This window comes from Mastigoproctus giganteus, chromosome 8, assembly GCF_048544385.1.
Source record: "Mastigoproctus giganteus isolate SK-2022 chromosome 8, ASM4854438v1, whole genome shotgun sequence".
Taxonomy (NCBI): Eukaryota; Metazoa; Arthropoda; class Arachnida; order Uropygi; family Thelyphonidae; genus Mastigoproctus; species Mastigoproctus giganteus.
Genome location: NC_143582.1, coordinates 211519851 through 211539206, shown reverse-complemented (window position 1 = coordinate 211539206; position 19356 = coordinate 211519851). Strand labels below are relative to the sequence as shown.

The 19356-nt window shown below is 37.6% G+C and overlaps 1 protein-coding gene across 1 annotated transcript in view; it reads left to right on the top strand.

Annotated features, from left to right (window-relative positions):
* The window catches only part of Cwc25 (CWC25 spliceosome associated protein homolog), a 65130-nt gene extending 48581 nt beyond the window's left edge, over positions 1-16549 (top strand). The window contains exons 8-9 of the mRNA XM_090379206.1: positions 4156-4311; positions 16418-16549. Coding sequence (XP_090235332.1) covers positions 4156-4311; positions 16418-16532 — 271 coding nt within the window. The 3' untranslated portion in view covers positions 16533-16549. The remainder of the gene's footprint in view (positions 1-4155; positions 4312-16417) is intronic.
* The last annotated feature ends 2807 nt before the right edge of the window (positions 16550-19356 follow it).

The window sequence follows — 19356 nt, the reverse complement described above, 5'->3', positions numbered from 1 at the left end:
TGTAACAACTTGGCTCCTAATGGATTGATTCTTATAAAATTTTATATTTGGCTTGTTTAAAAGAATTTGTCAAGCCATCTCATATTTTATTAAAAATGGATCAATAGAAATGTAGTAATTATTATTTCTTTATCCGTCTGCATATAATAATTCAACTCCCAGTAGATAGATTTTGATATACAGGTTGGTCTCGATTAACGCAATTAATTCGTCCCGCGAGTGCATCACGCTAAACGGAAATGCATTAATCGAATATAATAATCAATAGGAAAATTATAATTGGTCCTTGACCTTCTGGAATGTCCATAAAGAATTTTAAAAATACCTTTTAAATAACTTTTTAATGTATACAATGTAAAAGATAATGAAAATAATTATGGAATTAAATGTTTATTGCATAAAACAGCGGTTCCCAAACTGTGCGCCACGGAATATTTAAAATTTTCAAGGGAAACACAGCGATACTCAACATATGTTGGACACCGCGCGAACTACTAGCTCGAGGTAGTTGACAGTTTCAGCATTTCTTATTAAGTTGTTTGGACCTAACTACTAAACGGAACTGTTAGGTATTTCTTTTGGTTTCGGTGCACCTTGAAAAAATTACTGAGACACTAAGGGCGCCGTGAACCAAGAAAGTTTGGGAACCTCTGACATAAAATACACAATGAAGAAATGACTGTTGCAGAAATATTTGAACAGTGTTGACTTTCTCTTTTCATCAATCAATTTCCGATAGCCGACAACAATCTTCTCTGGGCCCTGGCGAAATAAATATCGCAGAGAACTTCAAACCTTTTCTTTGAGGTTCTCTGCAATACGAAAGATTTCATCTAATTCTTTTACCATTATCTCCTTCGCGGTAACATTTTCATCTTGCTCATTTAAAAATTTGAATTTTTATGCAAGTGTGCATTGACTTTATTAGCAGGAGACAAACAAGTAACATGTCTTCTTCCGATGGTTGATGGAACACACCGAGGCGGGCAGCAGGCAAACGTTTGTTTATTGACCGTACGACTCGCAGTAAGCTTAAAGCGCGATTCAAATCTTTTTCAACTATCGTATAAAAAAAAAAAAAGATTGCATTAACTGGAAATTTGCATCGTGTAAAGTGAAAAGTGGTATAATTTTTCAAATAGCTTTAACTGAAAATCGCGTTAATCGAACTCGTGTTATTTGAGGCCTGGCTGTAATATATATTTTGTTCAGTTAGAGACATACAAAGGGTACTAGGAAAGTTTTGCAATATGACGCAACAATGAATCACAGGAAGCTGCTTGTTGCTGCATGTTGAGACATGTTCATACGTGCATAGTAGCCGCCGCGCCAAGTCGATGGGCTCAGTTATTCATTAGTAGTGAGAGTGTAAAGTGCTTGCGATGGCATCGTGGTCACGAAATGAGATAAGGACAGTTTTGTGGTATAATTTCGTGCGTGGTTTAACCATGGACCAGTGCTTAGAAGAAATGACTCTTGCACTAGATGATGATTGTCCACATCGTACAACGATATTCAGGTGGTATAGAGAATTCCAAAGGGGAAATTTCACTCTGGAGGATTCTGAGAGGCCGGGAAGGCCACGAACGTCAGTTACGGAGAAAAACGTTACTGCTGTGAGGAAAATGCTTGACGAAAACAGGCGAGTGACCTACCAACAGATAGAGGATACTTTGGGCCTAAATGCACCAGCAATTTGTTCGATTCTGCAAGATCATTTGCACGTGAAGAAACTTTGTTCTCTCTGGGTGCCGCATCAACTGACTGAAGAGCAGATGACACGATGTGTGACTTGGTGCCCCAGATGTTAAAAAAGTTTGATAAGGGACAATCTCGGTATGTGAACAACATCGTGACAGGTGACGAGACTTGGCTGTACTATACGATCTGCCGACCAAGGCTCAAAACAAAGTTTGGGTCTTTGATGATGACGACACATCCGTAATTGTCAGAAAATCCCGATCTGTAAAGAAGAAAATGATAGTTGTATTTTTCAAATCGAGTGGAATTGTGGAACGTGTCATTTTGGACACGCAGAAGACAGTCACAGCTAAGTGGTATACTGAACAATGCCTGCCTAAAGTCATTGGATCTATGAAGAACCTGCGGCCAAAGTCAAGAATGGACACCTGGTACCTCCATCACGAAAATGCTCCAGCTCACCGCGCCAAAGGCACCGAATATTTGACCACGACAGGACTGAAACTTCTCGAGCACCCTCCCTACAGTCCAGACCTTGCTCCCTGCGACTTTGCACTGTTCCCGCATGTGAAAATGAAGCTAAAAGGGAGGCGGTTTTCCAATGATGAGGACCTTCTACGGGCTTGGGACAACGAGTGTGCTTTACTCCCTAGTGAAACTTGGCAGAACTGGTTTAAAGATTGGTTTCGGAGGATGGAGAGGTGTATTGAATGTAGAGGAAATTACTTTGAAAAAATTAAATAAACAAAGCTGTATTGCAAAACTTTCCTAGTACCCTTTGTATTTAGCTTAGACATGTCAAGCTGTCCCAAATTTTAATCAAAATTAGACCAATAGAAATCTGGAAATTATTATTTCTTTGTCTGCCTACATGTAATAATTTAACTCCCAGTAGATGGATTTTCTTGAAATTTTATATTTTGTTCAGCCTTCACAAATTTTGGTAAAATCAGACCAGTAGGTTTGTTGCCATGGGCTAGGTAGAGGAATGAATGGGCAATGTGGCAGATTAGCATTAGTATAGGCATATGATGCAAGAAAGCAAGCTTATACAGCATCAGCCAAAAAAAAAACAAAAAACTTCCCATTTCACCCATCCATTCACTCCAAATGTTTGTCTAGTTCTACTTTTAATTTATATAAGCTGTCAACTTCCACGACAGATTTGTTCCAGCAGTCAACCACCAGCTGGCTAAAGGCAAATTTCCACATCTGGTCTACAATTGGCTTTCCTCAATTTGAATTTATGTCACCTCAGGTGAATAATCTGAGCAAGAGGAAGAATCTCATCAGCATTGAGCTTGTTCAAACCATTCAAGGCCTAATACAAATCAATCAGATCACCTTGCAAGTGCCTAGTCTCCAGACCCTGCAATTTGCAGAACTTTAGCCTTTCTTTGTAAGAGCAACCCTTTGTACCATTCACCAATCTAGTTTCCCTCTGTACTCATTCCAGCAGCTCTACATCCTTCCTAAAATTAGGCCTCCAGACCTGTATGCAGTACTCAAGGTGGCCTGACCATTGCCTTATATAGGGGTTAATCACCTCCTTATCCCTGCAAGAAAAATTTCTGTATATCATTGACAGGACACCATGAGCTACTCTTGCAGCCTGTCTGCACCAATCAGAAAACTTCATATCTGACTGCACAGTTACCCCCAGGTTTTTTTCATTCTCCACTACCCTGAGTGTAGTACCACACAGTTGGTACGTTACTCTGGGGTTACTGCTACCCATATGTAGTACTTTACATTTGTCAGTATTAAATTTCAGTTGCCATTGCCACCTCTCAGCCGATCTGCTCAACGTTTCTAGATCCTGTTGCAGTAGTGTACTGTCATTACTGTTATTAACAACCCTGCCAACCTTTGTATTGTCTGCAAACTTGGATGTGCAGAAATGAAATGTTCCTGGTTCACTCATAAAAGGCTTTGCTTTTTGCTCAGTTTTCTTTTTATCTTTTTTTGTTATAAATCATGAATCATTACTGTTTCCTAATGTGCCTGAAATGTAATGCACTTTTTACATTAACTAACTTGTTTGAAGACTTTCATCTTCCATTTTTTTTTTCCCCAAAAAATGGATGCAGATTCTATTATATAACTATGTAACAATATATATCTGGTTTACTTTCTACAAACACGATGTACAACTTTTTATATTCCACCACTACTACTACTACCACAAGATGTGTCATTTGATTTATCATTTAGATATGGATTGTTTCTATAGATCTTTCATTTATGAGTTTGTACTTTGTTTCCCACTGTCATTATGATGCTGTACGTTTCACCTGAAATTTCAGCACTAAAATTTGTGTTAATTATTTGTAAATTGACATTATTTAAAATACTGTAATTTGTATTTTGCTGTAATGCTACTTTGCTAGATTTTAGCACTTTGTACTTGAATTTTTCTTACATTATTATTTAATTTAAAACTTTTGTCCATAGAAAGTTAAGTGCAGAAGATATGGAACGTTTGAGACAAGAAATGCTTGATAATGCAAAATGGCGAGAAGAACAAAGAGAGAAGAATGTACAGCGCTACAAGGAGGAAGATGAAAGAGAACAGCAGCTGCAAAAGAAAACAAAAGCTAATTTTTTAAAGTAAGTTCATTATTTTGGTTGCTACATAATTGATAACACATTTCACCTGAAAACAATTCTCATTTCTAGTTTGTTTTTATAATATAAGGTTGTGAGGTTATATTTCAGCATATTAGTTGAAGTCAAATAAAAATCCTATGCTGCGTTCTTGTATGCTGCATCTGATCTTGTAGATCTACATTTCTGCTAAAGACTGAGAGCTAATTTTTGACCTTCAAGTCTTGGGTTTATGTTCAGCTTAGAGATAAATACCATTATCATTCTGAATTACTGATATTGTTTTAAACATATGGCATCACCAGAAAAAGTTCTGTTATGCATTTAAAAATCTGAGACACTACCAGAACAGCTGGTTTGAAGCTTTACTGGCATCTCATCAGCTAGCAGGTGGTTTCTCTCTCAACATGCTGAACCATGAATAGCATTGGTGGTTTAAAACTTGGCCCTTGATATTTAGTGGAAGAAAAGATTTCTCTGTGGTCAAAATCATACATAAAGCATATGGCTTTTTTATTTCAATTACTATGTTGAAATAGAACTCCCTTTTATTTTGAAACATAACCCCCTTTTATTTCAACTTCTGTGTTATTGTACTGCAGAGGAAAAAGGTATACATAATAATTGTGTACCTGTAAATCCCTAGAATTGGAAACCTTGCAATAGCTGATGAGAAGCTAGTAAGCTTCAAAACAGCTCTCTTGCCAGTGTCTTAAATTTTCAATATATAGCAAATTCGTCTGGTGGTGCTGTGTGATAAACAGCATTTATTTCTAAGTTGAACATAAGCCCAAGCCTTGATGGTCAATAATTTGGCCCTTGGTGGGAGCAGAGTCTGAACCTTGATCAAAACTGATTACAGTATAGTATAGTGTACAATTTTTGTTGGTTTGTTTCTAGTTTCAGCAACTAGGGGAGAGAAAATTACTACGATATTGCCATATTAGGAATTAAAAACTAATGCAAAGTTTTGTATTAAGATGTAGAAATATAACTGAGTTATTGATTTATTTGAATGATAATTGCTGTGATAATGTATCCATTCTCACTGATGCTTTGAATTATGAAATTTAAAAAAATAATAGGTATCTTTCTGCATTTTTACTTTTAATTCTGGTTCATATTTAAAATCTCTCTCTCTCTCTCTCTCTCTCTCTCAAAAGTTAGGTAGAATGCTGTTGAACATAAAACTTTTAAAAATGTGTTTGTGAGAAGTATTTTATGGTCTAAAGTTGATAAGTGTTCTATATCTTTTCATATTCACCTGAAGTTGGAACTCCTTAATTTGTATTGTTAATTGCTTACAGTCCCTTATGTGAGTTGCTGAAGATTCATGTTATTTTTAACATTATAAATAAACAGGATCATTACTTTTTTAACAATTGAGATTCACTTTGAAAATTTGAATTTTAAAAAAAAATTATGGGCTGACAACACTTTCTGACACTTGAAACACTCATGAAGTGGAGCGAGAGAGAGAGATTTATATAACACGGTACATTTTCACTGACTTGTTAGCTAATTCTTTGCATGTAAGTGATCTTGAGTATGAATCGTTAAATATTGTTCCTTGTGGCAGTTAAACACAGATTTTTTTTTTTTTTTTTTTTTTAAGGAAACTGCAGTGGTTAATTTATTTCGTGGGTACAAAACTGAAGGTTCTGACTACAGTTGTTCAACAATGTAAGTCAGCGACAAGATAAAATTAAATTAATTTTCAGAGCTGGATACTGTTCATGATGTTTGTGTAGAATTTCTGGCACTTAGAAAAGGTTGTACTGTTACATATGACAGTTCTTAGATCTTTTGTGAATATCTACATCCTTCCTAAAATGAGGTCTTCAGACCTGTACGCAGTACTCAAGGCATGGCCTGACCATTGCCTTAAAGAAAGGGATAATCACCTCCTTTTCCCTACTAGCAAAATTCCTGTATATCATTGACAAGACACCATGAGCTACCCTTGCAGCCTGTCTTCACTGCTCAGAAAACTTCATATCTGACTGCACAATTATGTCCAGGTCCTTTTCATTCTCAACTATTCTGAGTGTAGTACAACTCAGTTGATACATTACTCTGGGGTTACTGCTTCCCATATGCAGTACTTTACATTTGTCAATGTTAAACTTCAGTTGCCTCCTCTCAGCCCACCTGCTCAACTTTTCTAGATCCTGTTGCAACAGTGTACTGTCATTAGTGTCATTAACAACCCTGCTGACCTTTGTATCTTCTACAAACCAGGACATTAAGCCTAATATACCATCATCAATATCATTAATAAATACAGAAAACAACAGTGGACCCAACACTGAACCCTGGGGAACTCCACTAATAACATTAGTCCACGAAGCACAGTATCTATTGATTACCACTCTGTCTTCTCCCACTCAACCATCCCTTTATCCATAACAACAATTTGCCTCCAATGCCACATTGCTCTAATTTGTGCAGCAGTCTTCCATGTGCAACAGTATCAAAAGCCTTTCTAAGATCCAAATCATCATCATCAAACTCTAAAGGCTTTGCCTTGTAGCTGCAACCATACATCTCTGTCTACTGCTGAATGTTTCATTTCCTCATGTCCCCTAAAGTTCATTTTCCTCATTAGATTTTCCAAAATTTTCTTCTTTGGTTGTCCCCTTCCTTTCTTTCCCAATATTTTTCCTTCTGAGATATTCACTAAAAATTTGTTATGTCGTAAGGTGTGTCCTAAAAATTTAGATTGTCTTTTTGCCACCATTGTGAGTAGCTGCTGCTTTTTTGCATCTCGTTCAAGACAGATTCGTTGGATCGTTGCTTGGTCCAGCTAATCCTCAACATCCTCCTCCAGACCCACATCTCCAATGCCTCCAGTCTCTTGATATCTTGCTTGTAATGTCCAGGTTTCACTTCCATACAGCAGCACACTCCAAACGAATGACAGCAAACTTTTTCCTGGTCTCCCTGTCAATGTGTCTGCTGGTTAGAATATTTTGCTTGTTACTGTAAGCTTGCTTGGCAAGGGTGATTCTTCTTCTGATCTGTAGTGCACCAGTTGTCCTGGGAAATGAAATTCCCCAAATAACAAAACTGTTTCACTTGTTCCACTTTGTTGTTCCCCATTTTGATGTTGTTCATCATTCTTGGTGATGACAAGTATTTTAGTCTTTTGTGCATTTTTATCTTTTGATGTGAATCTTTGTAGCTTTTATGATAGCCTTTCCAACATCTTACACAGCTACTGCTCTGAGTTAGCTAATAATGCTGTCATCTGCCAATCTGATGCAGTGAATCTGTTGTCCATTAATCTTGATACCCTTTGCTTCCTGCTTCATTTTTGTTATGGATTCCTTGATGAATATGTTGAATAGGTATGGGGATAAAGAGCAACCCTGCCTCACACCTCTCCTGATCCTTGCTTCCTTTATGGTACCATTAATATCTATTTCAGTACGTTGTGCCTTGTACGGATGCAGGATAAGCCTTCTTTTTCTCCAGTCCAGGCCAAAATTTTTCATGACTCTGAACAATTTCTTCCAATTTACGTTATCAATGGCTTTTTGTATATCAACAAAAGCAATGTATGTTCTCCTATTAATTTCCATTCTTCTTTCAAGAATTGTTCTCATTGCTAGAAGCACCTCTTGCCCACATCCAGTTCTGAAGCCAAACTAATCTTGATCGATGACCTTTTTATTCTTTTCTTGATCTTGTTCTTCACTACATTCAAGATGATTTTGGATGCATGGGACAGTAGGGTTATAGTCCTGTAATTGGCACAGTCATTAGCATTTCCTTTCTTTGGAAGAGTGATTGTTCTGCTTTTATTGAAGTCATCTGGGATCACCACTTTCATAGATTTTTTTGTATCACCTGATAAAGCCTATCTTTCATGTCTCCTCCCATATTCTTGAGTTGCTCTGCCTGGACATTGTCTGGTCCTGCTGCTTTCTTGTTCTTTAATTGACTTAATGCTAACTCAAATTCACTCCTTGTAATTGTTGGGCCTTTAGTATCCTCTTCCACCTTGTCTTCTGTTTCAATATAGTCGTTCTCATCAATTGTTTCTTCTCCACAGTAGAGTTCTTCTAGATATTCCTTCCAACGCTCACCAATTTCCTCTGGGTCCATCAGTAGGCTCCCTTGTTTGTCTTTAATCATCGTGCTCCTTGTTTTGGGATTGTATTGTAATGACTTAATCTTTCTATACGCTTTGTCTGTTCTTCTCTTTGTCAAGTCCTCGTCAATGTCTTCGGCCATTTTATTCATCCAGTCTTGTTTTGCTTCCCGACATTTAGTTGTATATCTGTAGTTCTCCTGACCTTCCTCTGTGGGTGCTTTCCTATATTTGTTACGTCTTTATATGAGTTCTAGTATTTCTTCCATGATCCATGGTTTCCTTGGACCAAAGCTCCTCCTTCCTAATGTCTCCTGCGTTATCAAATCCCAGTTGATTTCTCCTGTTATGTTAGCTATGATTTCATTCGTTTTCTCTTCGTAATATCTCTTAGCATGTTCATATTCTAATTTATCCAAATCCCAGCTAGTCCTTCCAATTCGTTTGAATTTCTTAAATCTAAGATTGCACTTTGCCATCATGAGACAGTGGTCACTGTCAACTTCTGCCCCAGGATAACTGTGGCTCAACTTAATTTGGTTGCGGTATCTTGTTAGCATTGATAGCATTGTATATCACCTGGTGCTCTCCAGGTGTACCTTCTCTGTGGTACTTCAAATAAGGTATTGGTTGTTACCATATCATACTGTTCACAGAAGTCGAGCAGCCTGTCGCCTCTGCTATTCCTGTTTCCCAGTCCAAACTTCTACTCTATCATATTGCGAACCAACCACAGCATTGAAGTCTCCCATGATTACAACGTTGTCACCATCCTTTGTCAATTTCAAAAGATCTTCAATTTTCTCATACATCTCTTTTATTTCCTGGTCCTCACTGTTAGATGTTGGGAAGTACACCTGGATAATTACTAGGTTTCTCAGTGATATTTTTATTTTCACCATCGGTAGTCTGTCATCTACATGGTAGGTATTCATAACATTCTTTGCCCAGTTTTTCTGGATTAGGATACCAACACCATTTCGTCCAGTTTCTGTACCTCCACTGTAGATCATTCTGTACTCATCACTGAAGAAATTGCCATTACCTTGCCATCGGGTTTCACTCAAGCCCAAGATGTCCATTTCCCTATCACACATCATCCTTTTCATCTCTTCTAGCTTCCCCAATCTCAGTAGAGTTCGTACATTCCACATCCCAATTTTCATTTCCTGTTTGTTGCAAGGGTTTCGCTGGCTGACGACCTGAGAATCCTTGCTTGTTCTCCTGCCGGATTTTGGGATTTCCACCACATGATCAGTAAACGAAATATGATTTTGTGTCCTTTGCATGGTTCCTTGTTTTGGGAAAAATAATGCAGTGGTTTTCCATTGCCTTCTGCATGCTGTTTATACCTCAGCCAGGTGTTTTAGTCAGCCACTCATAACATGGAGAACAGACGCTGTTTGTACCCGCTCCTGACATGGAGGTAGATGCTACTGTGTAGCATCTCATACATCGCAACTATACTCGGTTGCCATATCCCCATTTGTAAAAACAGGATGCACCACAAGAAGGTGGAGTTGGCATTTTATTAGGAGAGGCTGTGTTTTGCACGTCACTGGTGCTTGCCTCCCAGATCCAAATATATGATATCAAAATTAATTCTTTGCATCCAGTTCCTTTGTAACCACATCATAGTATCCAATCAAATTGGTCAGACAAGATTTCCCCTTTACAAACCCATGCTGTGTCCGAGCTATAACTGAAGTCTTGTCTAGATGTGACTGCAGTGCTTTTTTAACCAGTGCCTCTTAATTTCCCTGGAACAGAGGTTAAACTAACAGGTCTGTAATTAACAGAGGTTAAACTAACAGGTCTGTAATTACCTGTCTCCTCCTTTGTGGATTGGGGTCACATTTGCACATCTCCAGTCCATGGGTACCTCCCCTGAGTACAAGGAAGCTCTCATAATTATGGCTAAAGGTTTGCTTACTTTCTTTGCTTCCTCCTTTAATATAACTGGATAGATCCCATTTCCTTCTAGAGTTTATATAAGTAAAGAACTCTTTGCTGTTTTTCTTTGCATCCTTTGCCAAAGATTTCTCGTAATCTGCCTAAACTCCTTTGTGACGTGGTTACAGACCAACTTATATCTATCATAGGCTTTCGTGTCATCTGTTATTTATATGTATCTCATGCATTTTTCTTCTCTGCCACGTCTCATTAGTTCATCTGACATCCATTTAGGCCTAAACCTTGAACAATATTTCTTAGTTGGTATGTAAAGTCTAGCTTCCAAGATAAGTTCTTTGAATGCGTCCCATTTTGAATTTTCTGTTGGTAACATCATCAGTTGGTCCCACTGTATAGAATTTAAATACTGTCTCAGACCATCATAGTCGCCTTTACGAAAGCAAAAACCCTTCCCTTTACCCCTGATGGTAGTTACCTCTTTGAGTAAATCCCACTTCAGCACACTGTGATCACTGCCACCTAGTGGTTCCTTTATCTGCAGATTCTTAATGCATGAAGAATCACTACTGATAATCAGATCAAGAGTATTACTTCCTCTAGTTGCCTCCCGAACATGCTGATGTAGAAAACAATCATCCACTAAATCCACAAAAGCCATGCTAGTATGTGTGACCAACTCACAAATTCCAGTCAATATCTGGGAAATTAAAATAAAGGGAAATTGTTGATAAAGTAGCGTTTTCAAGAGAAGTTAAGTTTGCTTGTTCAATCCAGAATTAGAAAGAGAATGATGTGTTATAACAGATGAGTAAAATCTTTATCAGAAAATATTAGTATCAAAACGATAGATTCTAGTTTCTTTCATAGGTGATACATACTATAAATTAAGGAAGAATAGTACTGGATATAAGAAAATTTTGTTTTAATCAAAGGGTTAATGCTGGGACAGCATACACCCTAACCTTGTGGAGCTATATTTTGTTATTATTTTTAAGATTGATGCTAAAATAATATGCCCTTGTTAATACTTTGCAATGCTAATTAGTTCTGGAGTCCCATTATGAGCTTAATGTCTCTATCATTTCTCAGCAGTCACTCCTGCCATGTTAAGTGAGTGTTGAATGCCATTTCATTCAAAAATCAAAGACTGATTTCTGGAGATCAAGAACTGCCAAGCCAAAAAATGTGGGTCACATCAATGCAGTTCATTTAATATATATATTTCAATGACTGCCACTATGAACATTTGATGATTATACTCTTTTTCAGTAATGCTTATATAGATATAAGTATAGAGTAATTTTTCTAATCACATATGCTTTGGCAGAATTGCCTATTATATCCCGATTCTTTACTCAAGCTCTCTGTTTTTCTTTTGTAAAGTTTAATAATTATGAATTACTGAAAAAGTAAAATAATTTTATTTTGCAATATCCAAAATATTATGCTTATAGCTAAGTTATATTTCATACAAGATCAAGATGAAATATGCATCAACTTGCCCAAGTTATAGTTTAATCATGCCATGCAAGAATAAATTCACTTTTCACTTGTCAGGATATTCTGTTACGTAGATTTACTGTTTATGCTCTTGGACAGCCATATAGGAGTTATCTGGGATAGAACCACAATCAACTCAAATTTGTGTACTACTTGACCCTTGCATTTCCACTCAGCTATGGCAGTGTTTGAATTGATCATGGATGTAATCTCTGTGACAGCTAAATATGGTGCCATTTTTGTTAAACTCCACTGAGCCTATGTGTAGCCATTCCAAAGTATAAATAGGAACATTTTTACAGATTAGGCCAATGTTTGTATTTAGCTATTTATAAGTGATATTAAAGAAGGCATATACCCTGCTTTGGTGGTTTGGACTATGTACAGAAATGATGTGTGACCCGACTGATTCCCAGATCAGTTCACCAGGAATGGGCAGGACCTCTAGAGAGGTTTGATTGTTGATGCATGTGTAGACGATGCTACAGCAGAGAGGATGGCTGCACTCGCTGAGCATTCAAAGACTGGCATCATTTGAGTTTTTAATGAATGGCAAATTGTGCCTGACCCATGTTTCAAAAAACACTTGTGAACAGATGCTGATGTGGCTGAAAATGTAAGGTGGTTGAGCAAGGTTCTTAATATAAGGAGACAGATTATTAAGTGTAATTATTGCCATCTGATGGAAACAATTAGTTTCGGTTTAATCAAGACATTATTACTTGTGCTGTGGGAGTAAGAGGCATTAATGGAGGCTGTTGTTGTTATTTGGTTTTTAGTAGCATTAGCAACTAAGGCCATATTGCTCCAGTGCGGTGGTCATTCCCTGACCTTTCCGCATCCTCCGTATTTGGTAGTGAAGGGCTCGAACCCCGGTCTAATCAAGAAGCGTGTGCTGCGCACTGCTGCTCCTTCCCACCTGGCTACGGAGGCGCCATTAATGGAGGCCATTGATCCTGAACACTTAACTGGCAAATAAGGCTGCATTGGTCAGGAATGCAAATAATGGACACAGGAGGACAAGAAGCAAGTCATGTTCAGTGAGTCCTGAATTACTGAAATACATTTTTAGGTGCCAATGGAAGAATGCACATATGGAGGTGTAAATGGTGTAAGATATGTTTTCATTTCACATCCTTGGTTCTCTGATCCCACGGCACTGTGAATGTCAGAGCTTATATGAACATCATTGTGGATCATGTATCCCCAAAAAATGTTGCATGTTTATCCCCTTGGATATGGGTATTTTCAAGAAGACAGTGCAACCATCCACCATGCCAATTGTGCAAGAATTGTTTGAAGAACATGAAGACTTTGAGCATTTTCTCTGGCCAGCCTAATCTTTGAATCTCAGTCCCATTGAGCTTCTGTGGTATGAACCAGAAAGGTGTTGTTAGTGAACACAGTCCTCTGCCTCACATCACTCTTGGAACTAAGGAGAGCTTTGTTACATAAATGGTCTTATCATGGGCATCCACAGAAAATTTTTCAGGGGGCGGCAAAGCTTGGAGACAAATAATTACATCAATAAATTTTTATTTAATTTTTTAAATAATTATTTAATTAAACAAGTAGATTATAGAATACAGTATTGCATCAATACAAAAACACATACATAATGTATATAAATTTACAATATAAAGGAAACAAGAATTAATATACAAAGGGTACTAGGAAAGTTTTGCAATATGATGCAACAATGAATCACAGGAAGCTGCTTGTTGCTGCATGTTGAGACATGTTCATACGTGCATAGTAGCCGCTGCGCCAAGTCGATGGGCTCAGTTATTCATTAGTAGTGAGAGTGTAAAGTGCCTGCGATGGCATCGTGGTCACGAAATGAGATAAGGACAGTTTTGCGGTATAATTTCGTGCGTGGTTTAACCATAGACCAGTGCTTAGAAGAAATGACTCTTGCACTAGATGATGATTGTCCACATCGTACAACGATATTCAGGTGGTATAGAGAATTCCAAAGGGGAAATTTCACTCTGGAGGATTCTGAGAGGCCGCGAAGGCCACGAACGTCAGTTATGGAGGAAAACGTTACTGCTGTGAGGAAAATGCTTGACGAAAACAGGCGAGTGACCTACCAACAGACAGAGGATACTCTGGGCCTAAATGCACCAGCAATTCGTTCGATTCTGCAAGATCATTTGCACGTGAAGAAACTTTGTTCTCTCTGGGTGCCGCATCAACTGACTGAAGGCACGACGTGTGACTTGGTGCCGGGAGATGTTAAAAAAGTTTGATAAGGGACAATCTCGGTATGTGAACAACATCGTGACAGGTGACGAGACTTGGCTGTACTATTACGATCTGCCGACCAAGGCTCAAATCAAAGTTTGGGTCTTTGATGATGACGACACACCCGTAATTGTCAGAAAATCCCGATCTGTAAAGAAGAAAATGATAGCTGTATTTTTCAAATCGAGTGGAATTGTGGAATGTGTCGTTTTGGACACACAGAAGACAGTCACAGCTAAGTGGTATACTGAACAATGCCTGCCTAAAGTCATTGGATCTATGAAGAACCTGCGGCCAAAGTCAAGAATGGACACCTGGTACCTCCATCACGAAAATGCTCCAGCTCACCGCGCCAAAGCCTGCACCAAATACTTGACCACGACAGGACTGAAACTTCTCGAGCACCCTCCCTACAGACCAGACCTTGCTCCCTGCGACTTTGCACTGTTCCCGCATGTGAAAATGAAGCTAAAAGGGAGGCGGTTTTCCAGTGATGAGGACCTTCTACAGGCTTGGGACAACGAGTGTGCTTTACTCCCTAGTGAAACTTGGCAGAACTGGTTTAAAGATTGGTTTCGGAGGATGGAGAGGTGTATTGAATGTAGAGGAAATTACTTTGAAAAAATTAAATAAACAAAGCTGTATTGCAAAACTTTCCTAGTACCCTTTGTATATATAAAACAGTTTTTTTTAGTTAATTTTAATACCAACTAGATAGATTGGAGAATTTAGCATAAACGTATTAGGGATGCAAACTATACTCATTTCTGTTTGCCATCTGGCAAATGGCAAACAGAAACAGATAGCTTCAGCTAATTATTGATGGGATATATTGAGTGGAGCTAGCCTTAACGTTCCATTAAATGTATCCCTATATCTATAATTAGCTATATTATCATTTTAATTTTACTTTTTTATATTATTTTATGTGTTTATTTATAGGGTACAACAAAGAAGTCCAACTTAGGTTACCTAAACTTGGCCCTTTGAACTAATGAGTATAGTTTGCACCCCTAATACATTTATGCTAAATTCTCCAATTTATCTAGTTGGTATTACAATTAACTAAAAAATTGTTATATACAGACAGATGTAATGTACAGTCATAAATTTGATGGCATTAATCTGTTCTGTCACTCTTTCTCCTTTTCTGTTTCTTATATTCTTTTACATAACTTCACATATATATAGATAATAATAATTTCAATAATCACGTATCATATAAGAATTGAATTCTCCGTCAGTTGCTTGCAAACCTATTGATGACATTTTCGATAAATTTCTTCTTTACTGCTTCCTCTTCTAGTTTCTTCCTGTGCACACTAATCATACATAAACCTTATAGGCGAGTTTCTGAGATAGTGGACACCTTAACCATGTTTTCACACGTCTCAAGGTAGCACCTCCGTAGCTAGGTGGGAAGGAGCAGCAGTGCATAGCACATGCTTCTTGATTAGACCGGAGTTCGAGCCCGTCACCACCAAATACGGAGGATGTGGAAAGGTCAGGGAATGACCACCGCATATTCCCGGAGCAATATGGCCTTAGTTGCTAATGCTCCTAAAAAAAAACCAAATAACAATAAATAACGTCTCAAGGTGCTAAAACTTCTTTCAATGGTACAGGTTGTAACAGGTAATGTCATACCAATAGTTATTGCTGAATTAATAGAAGGGAAATAGTTGCAATGTTCCAAAACTTCTGGTAATGTTTGGGGAATATCAGTCGATGAACCAAAAACAGGAACTCTGTTTTATTGCTGCAATAGATGAAACACGTGTTCAATGGTTACCCCGCCGAGGGCCGAAACTGGCCAACCCGTAATAAAATTTTAAAGCAGACAAAGCATCCCATGGTCGAGGGTGTAAGGTTAAGGTTACATATCTCAATCACTTTTACGATTATAATTTGTGGAATTTTTTACTCGATCCCAGGGAGGAGCAAGTGCCCCATTTGCCCCCCCCCCCTCTGCATGGGTCTTATATTCCTTATGTCACTTTGACTTTTATAGTACACGTGTCAGAGCACCCTCTGCGGACACCCATGGGTCTTATATTCCTTATGTCACTTTGACTTTTATAGTGCATGTGTCAGAGCAGTGATTAGTGTCAGTGGAAATTCAATATATATGTTGTTATAGCTTGTGATCAAAATAAAGTAGCCCAGGCAGTGTACATTAACAAGAGTTTTGCTACTGTACTGCTTATATGCAGTCAGCAAAACCCTATTTACCGTGAATAAATGCAGAATTTAAATTTTTAGATGTTTCTTCATAAAATACTTTCTCATAAAACAAAATATGATAGTTTTATAACTATATATGAAAGGCAAATTAATTTTGAATATTTTCAGGCCCATGCTTTCTGCAGCTGCTTCCAAAGGGAGTGTAGAAGACAGAATTAAACGAAATGTGTATAACATCCAACGTGATAAAACAGATATGGATAGAAATTTTGTGAGGAGATAATTTTCCAGTGTGTTCATGTATGTATATAATATATATATTTATGTAATACTTTGACTTGTTAAAATAAATAATCAATATTTGTAATGTTTGCTTGTCTATTTGTAAAATAATTATCCTAATTAAGATGTTGTGAAAAACTGAACACATTTAATTTTAAAATTTTACAATTTTAAAATAATGAGCATGATGAAATGGAAATATAAGGTTTTGGACACTGGGAATTCTTATCAGAAGACTTATTCTCATTATTATTTATTTATTTATTATTATTATTTGTTTTTAATCAACCTGCTAGTTATAACTGAGCTAAAATTAAATTTTGTATTAAATAAAAGTATTTTTACTTTTTTTTAATTCATTTAGGATTGCATATTTTTACAAAGACAAAGTGCACTTGTGTGCATATATACATATACACAATGCAAAAATTAACCTAGTGGCTGGGCTGGTCATCTCACAGGTGTCCTCAAAAATAATATTCCTGCATTAACCAATGATTGAAAATCTGAATTTTTTCTACTATCGACTGCAATAGTTTTTGAAGTGATTTTTTACAGTTTTAATACAGAAATTGCCTGCAAGAACCTGTGCTCAAGTGAGCTGCTTCTGTCTTTGCAACTATTTGGCTTTTTGCCTGAAGAGTGACATGGTACTTGGCAAGTATCAATGCTGTGTTTTTTTATAGGTTCAGGTTACTCGTGTTCCTTTCTCCCACTGGTTCAATAAATTTCTAGAGTCCTACCTTAGTTATTTTTGCAAGATTTATTATTGTTGTCGCATAGTAAGGACAAGAACACGAAACTGTTCAAGATTGACACTACTCTACAGGAAGCAAAATATTTAATTTCAAGTTTTGTACATGTTTGTGCACAAACAAGGCACAAAATGGTGCCACTCCTGTCATTTTTTTCTGGATCCGCCACTGTATATATATAAAAACAAATACATGTACATGTTTGAAATTTTGAACACTTAATGGTCTTTTAAGCTGAAAAATGGAGGAATGTTTCTATTTTGTGTATAAAATATATTATAGCAATACCTCGCTTAGCATGGCTTCAAACAGCACAGGTGTCACTATAACACAGTTTTCAATTAAATTTAAGTCTGCAAAAAGGCCTTTGGTATTATGTTTCATAATAGTCAAAGTTTATTGCTTTATGACTATAATGTTCCCTCTCCCTGGAAGTTCCTGTTTGTTTATATTTTTGTGTCTTAACTTATAATAAATTTATTAGTTTTCAGAGGAAGCAATAAACTTTACGACTAAGTTTAAGTCAAATTTACAGTAATAGCCTAGACATATACTGCATATATGCTGCATCGTTGTAGCCTAGGTACGCATACATATATGCTGCTGTGCCAACTCTGTTGTCTCTCATGCACATGTGCCAATAGCTCTCCTCAGGCAGCCATCAGAAACATGCAACAGTGTTCCATCCTGATGAGGTGATAACTTTCAAGCTTTTCATTTCACAATTTATTTTTTACCCCTTTAAATATGAAACGATGAGTCAAAAAAGGAAAAGTAATGAAAGCGGAGGAGCTACTAAACGTAATGGCTTACATTAGGAAAAAAACTTGATATTATCAAGTGCCACGAGGATGGTGCATCGTAAGCTAAAATTGCACTGGGAAAATGGAATGTAGTAGTAGTAATGGAGGCACGTGATGCAAGAAAGCAAGAGCATGAGCTTATGTAGCATCAGCCAAAAAAAAAAAAAAAAAAAAAAAAAACAATTTCCCACATCTATTCCATCTAAACATGATGGAATAGATGTGTTGTCCTGTTCTTCCTTGAATTTATTTAAGCATTTAAGCTATTAACTTCCACGACAGATGGAAGTTTGTTCCAGCAATTAACCACCTGCTGGTGAAAGGCAAATTTCTGCACATCTATTCTACAACTGTCTTTCCTCAAATTGAATTTATACCCCCTCAGGTTCGAAATCTAAGCAAGCAGAAGAATCCCATCAGAATTCAGTATGTTCAACCCATTCAAGGCCTTATACATCTCAGTCAGATCACCTCGCAGGTGCCTAGTCTCCAGCTGCTTCAATTTGCAGAACTTAAGCCTTTCTTGGTAAAAGGACCCCTTCGTTCCCCTCACTAATCTTGTTACCCTTCTCTGTACACGCTCAAGCAACTCTACATCCTTCCTAAATTGAGGCCTCTAGATCTGTACACAGTATTCAAGGCTTGGCCTGACTACTACTTTATACAAAGGAATAATCACCTCCTTTTCCCTACTAGCAAAATTCCTGTATATCATTCACAATACCCCATGACCTGCTCTGGCAGCCTGTCTGCATTGCTCAGAAAACTTCATATCTGACTGCACAGTTACTCCCAGATCTTCATTTTCTACCACCCTAAGTGTTTGTTTGTTTGTTTGTTATTTGGTTTTTAGGAGCATTAGCAACTAAGGCCATATTGCTCCGGGATATGCGGTGGTCATTCCCTGACCTTTCCGCATTCTCCGTATTTGGTGGTGACGGGCTCAAACCCCGGTCTAATCAAGAAGTGTGCTATGCACTGCTGCTCCTTCCCACCTGGCTACGGAGGCGCCGTAACCCTAAGTGTAGTACCACACAGTTGGTACATTTCTCTGGGGTTACTTCTACCCATGTGTAATACTTTGCATTTGTCAGTGTTAAACTTCAGTTGCCACTTCTCAGCCCATCTGCCCAAATTATCTAGTTCCTGTTGCAGTAGTACACTGCCATTACTGTCATTAACAACCCTGCAAACCTTTGTATCATCTGCAGACTTTAACATTAAGCCTGATATACCTTCATCAACATCATTGATAAATATACAAAAC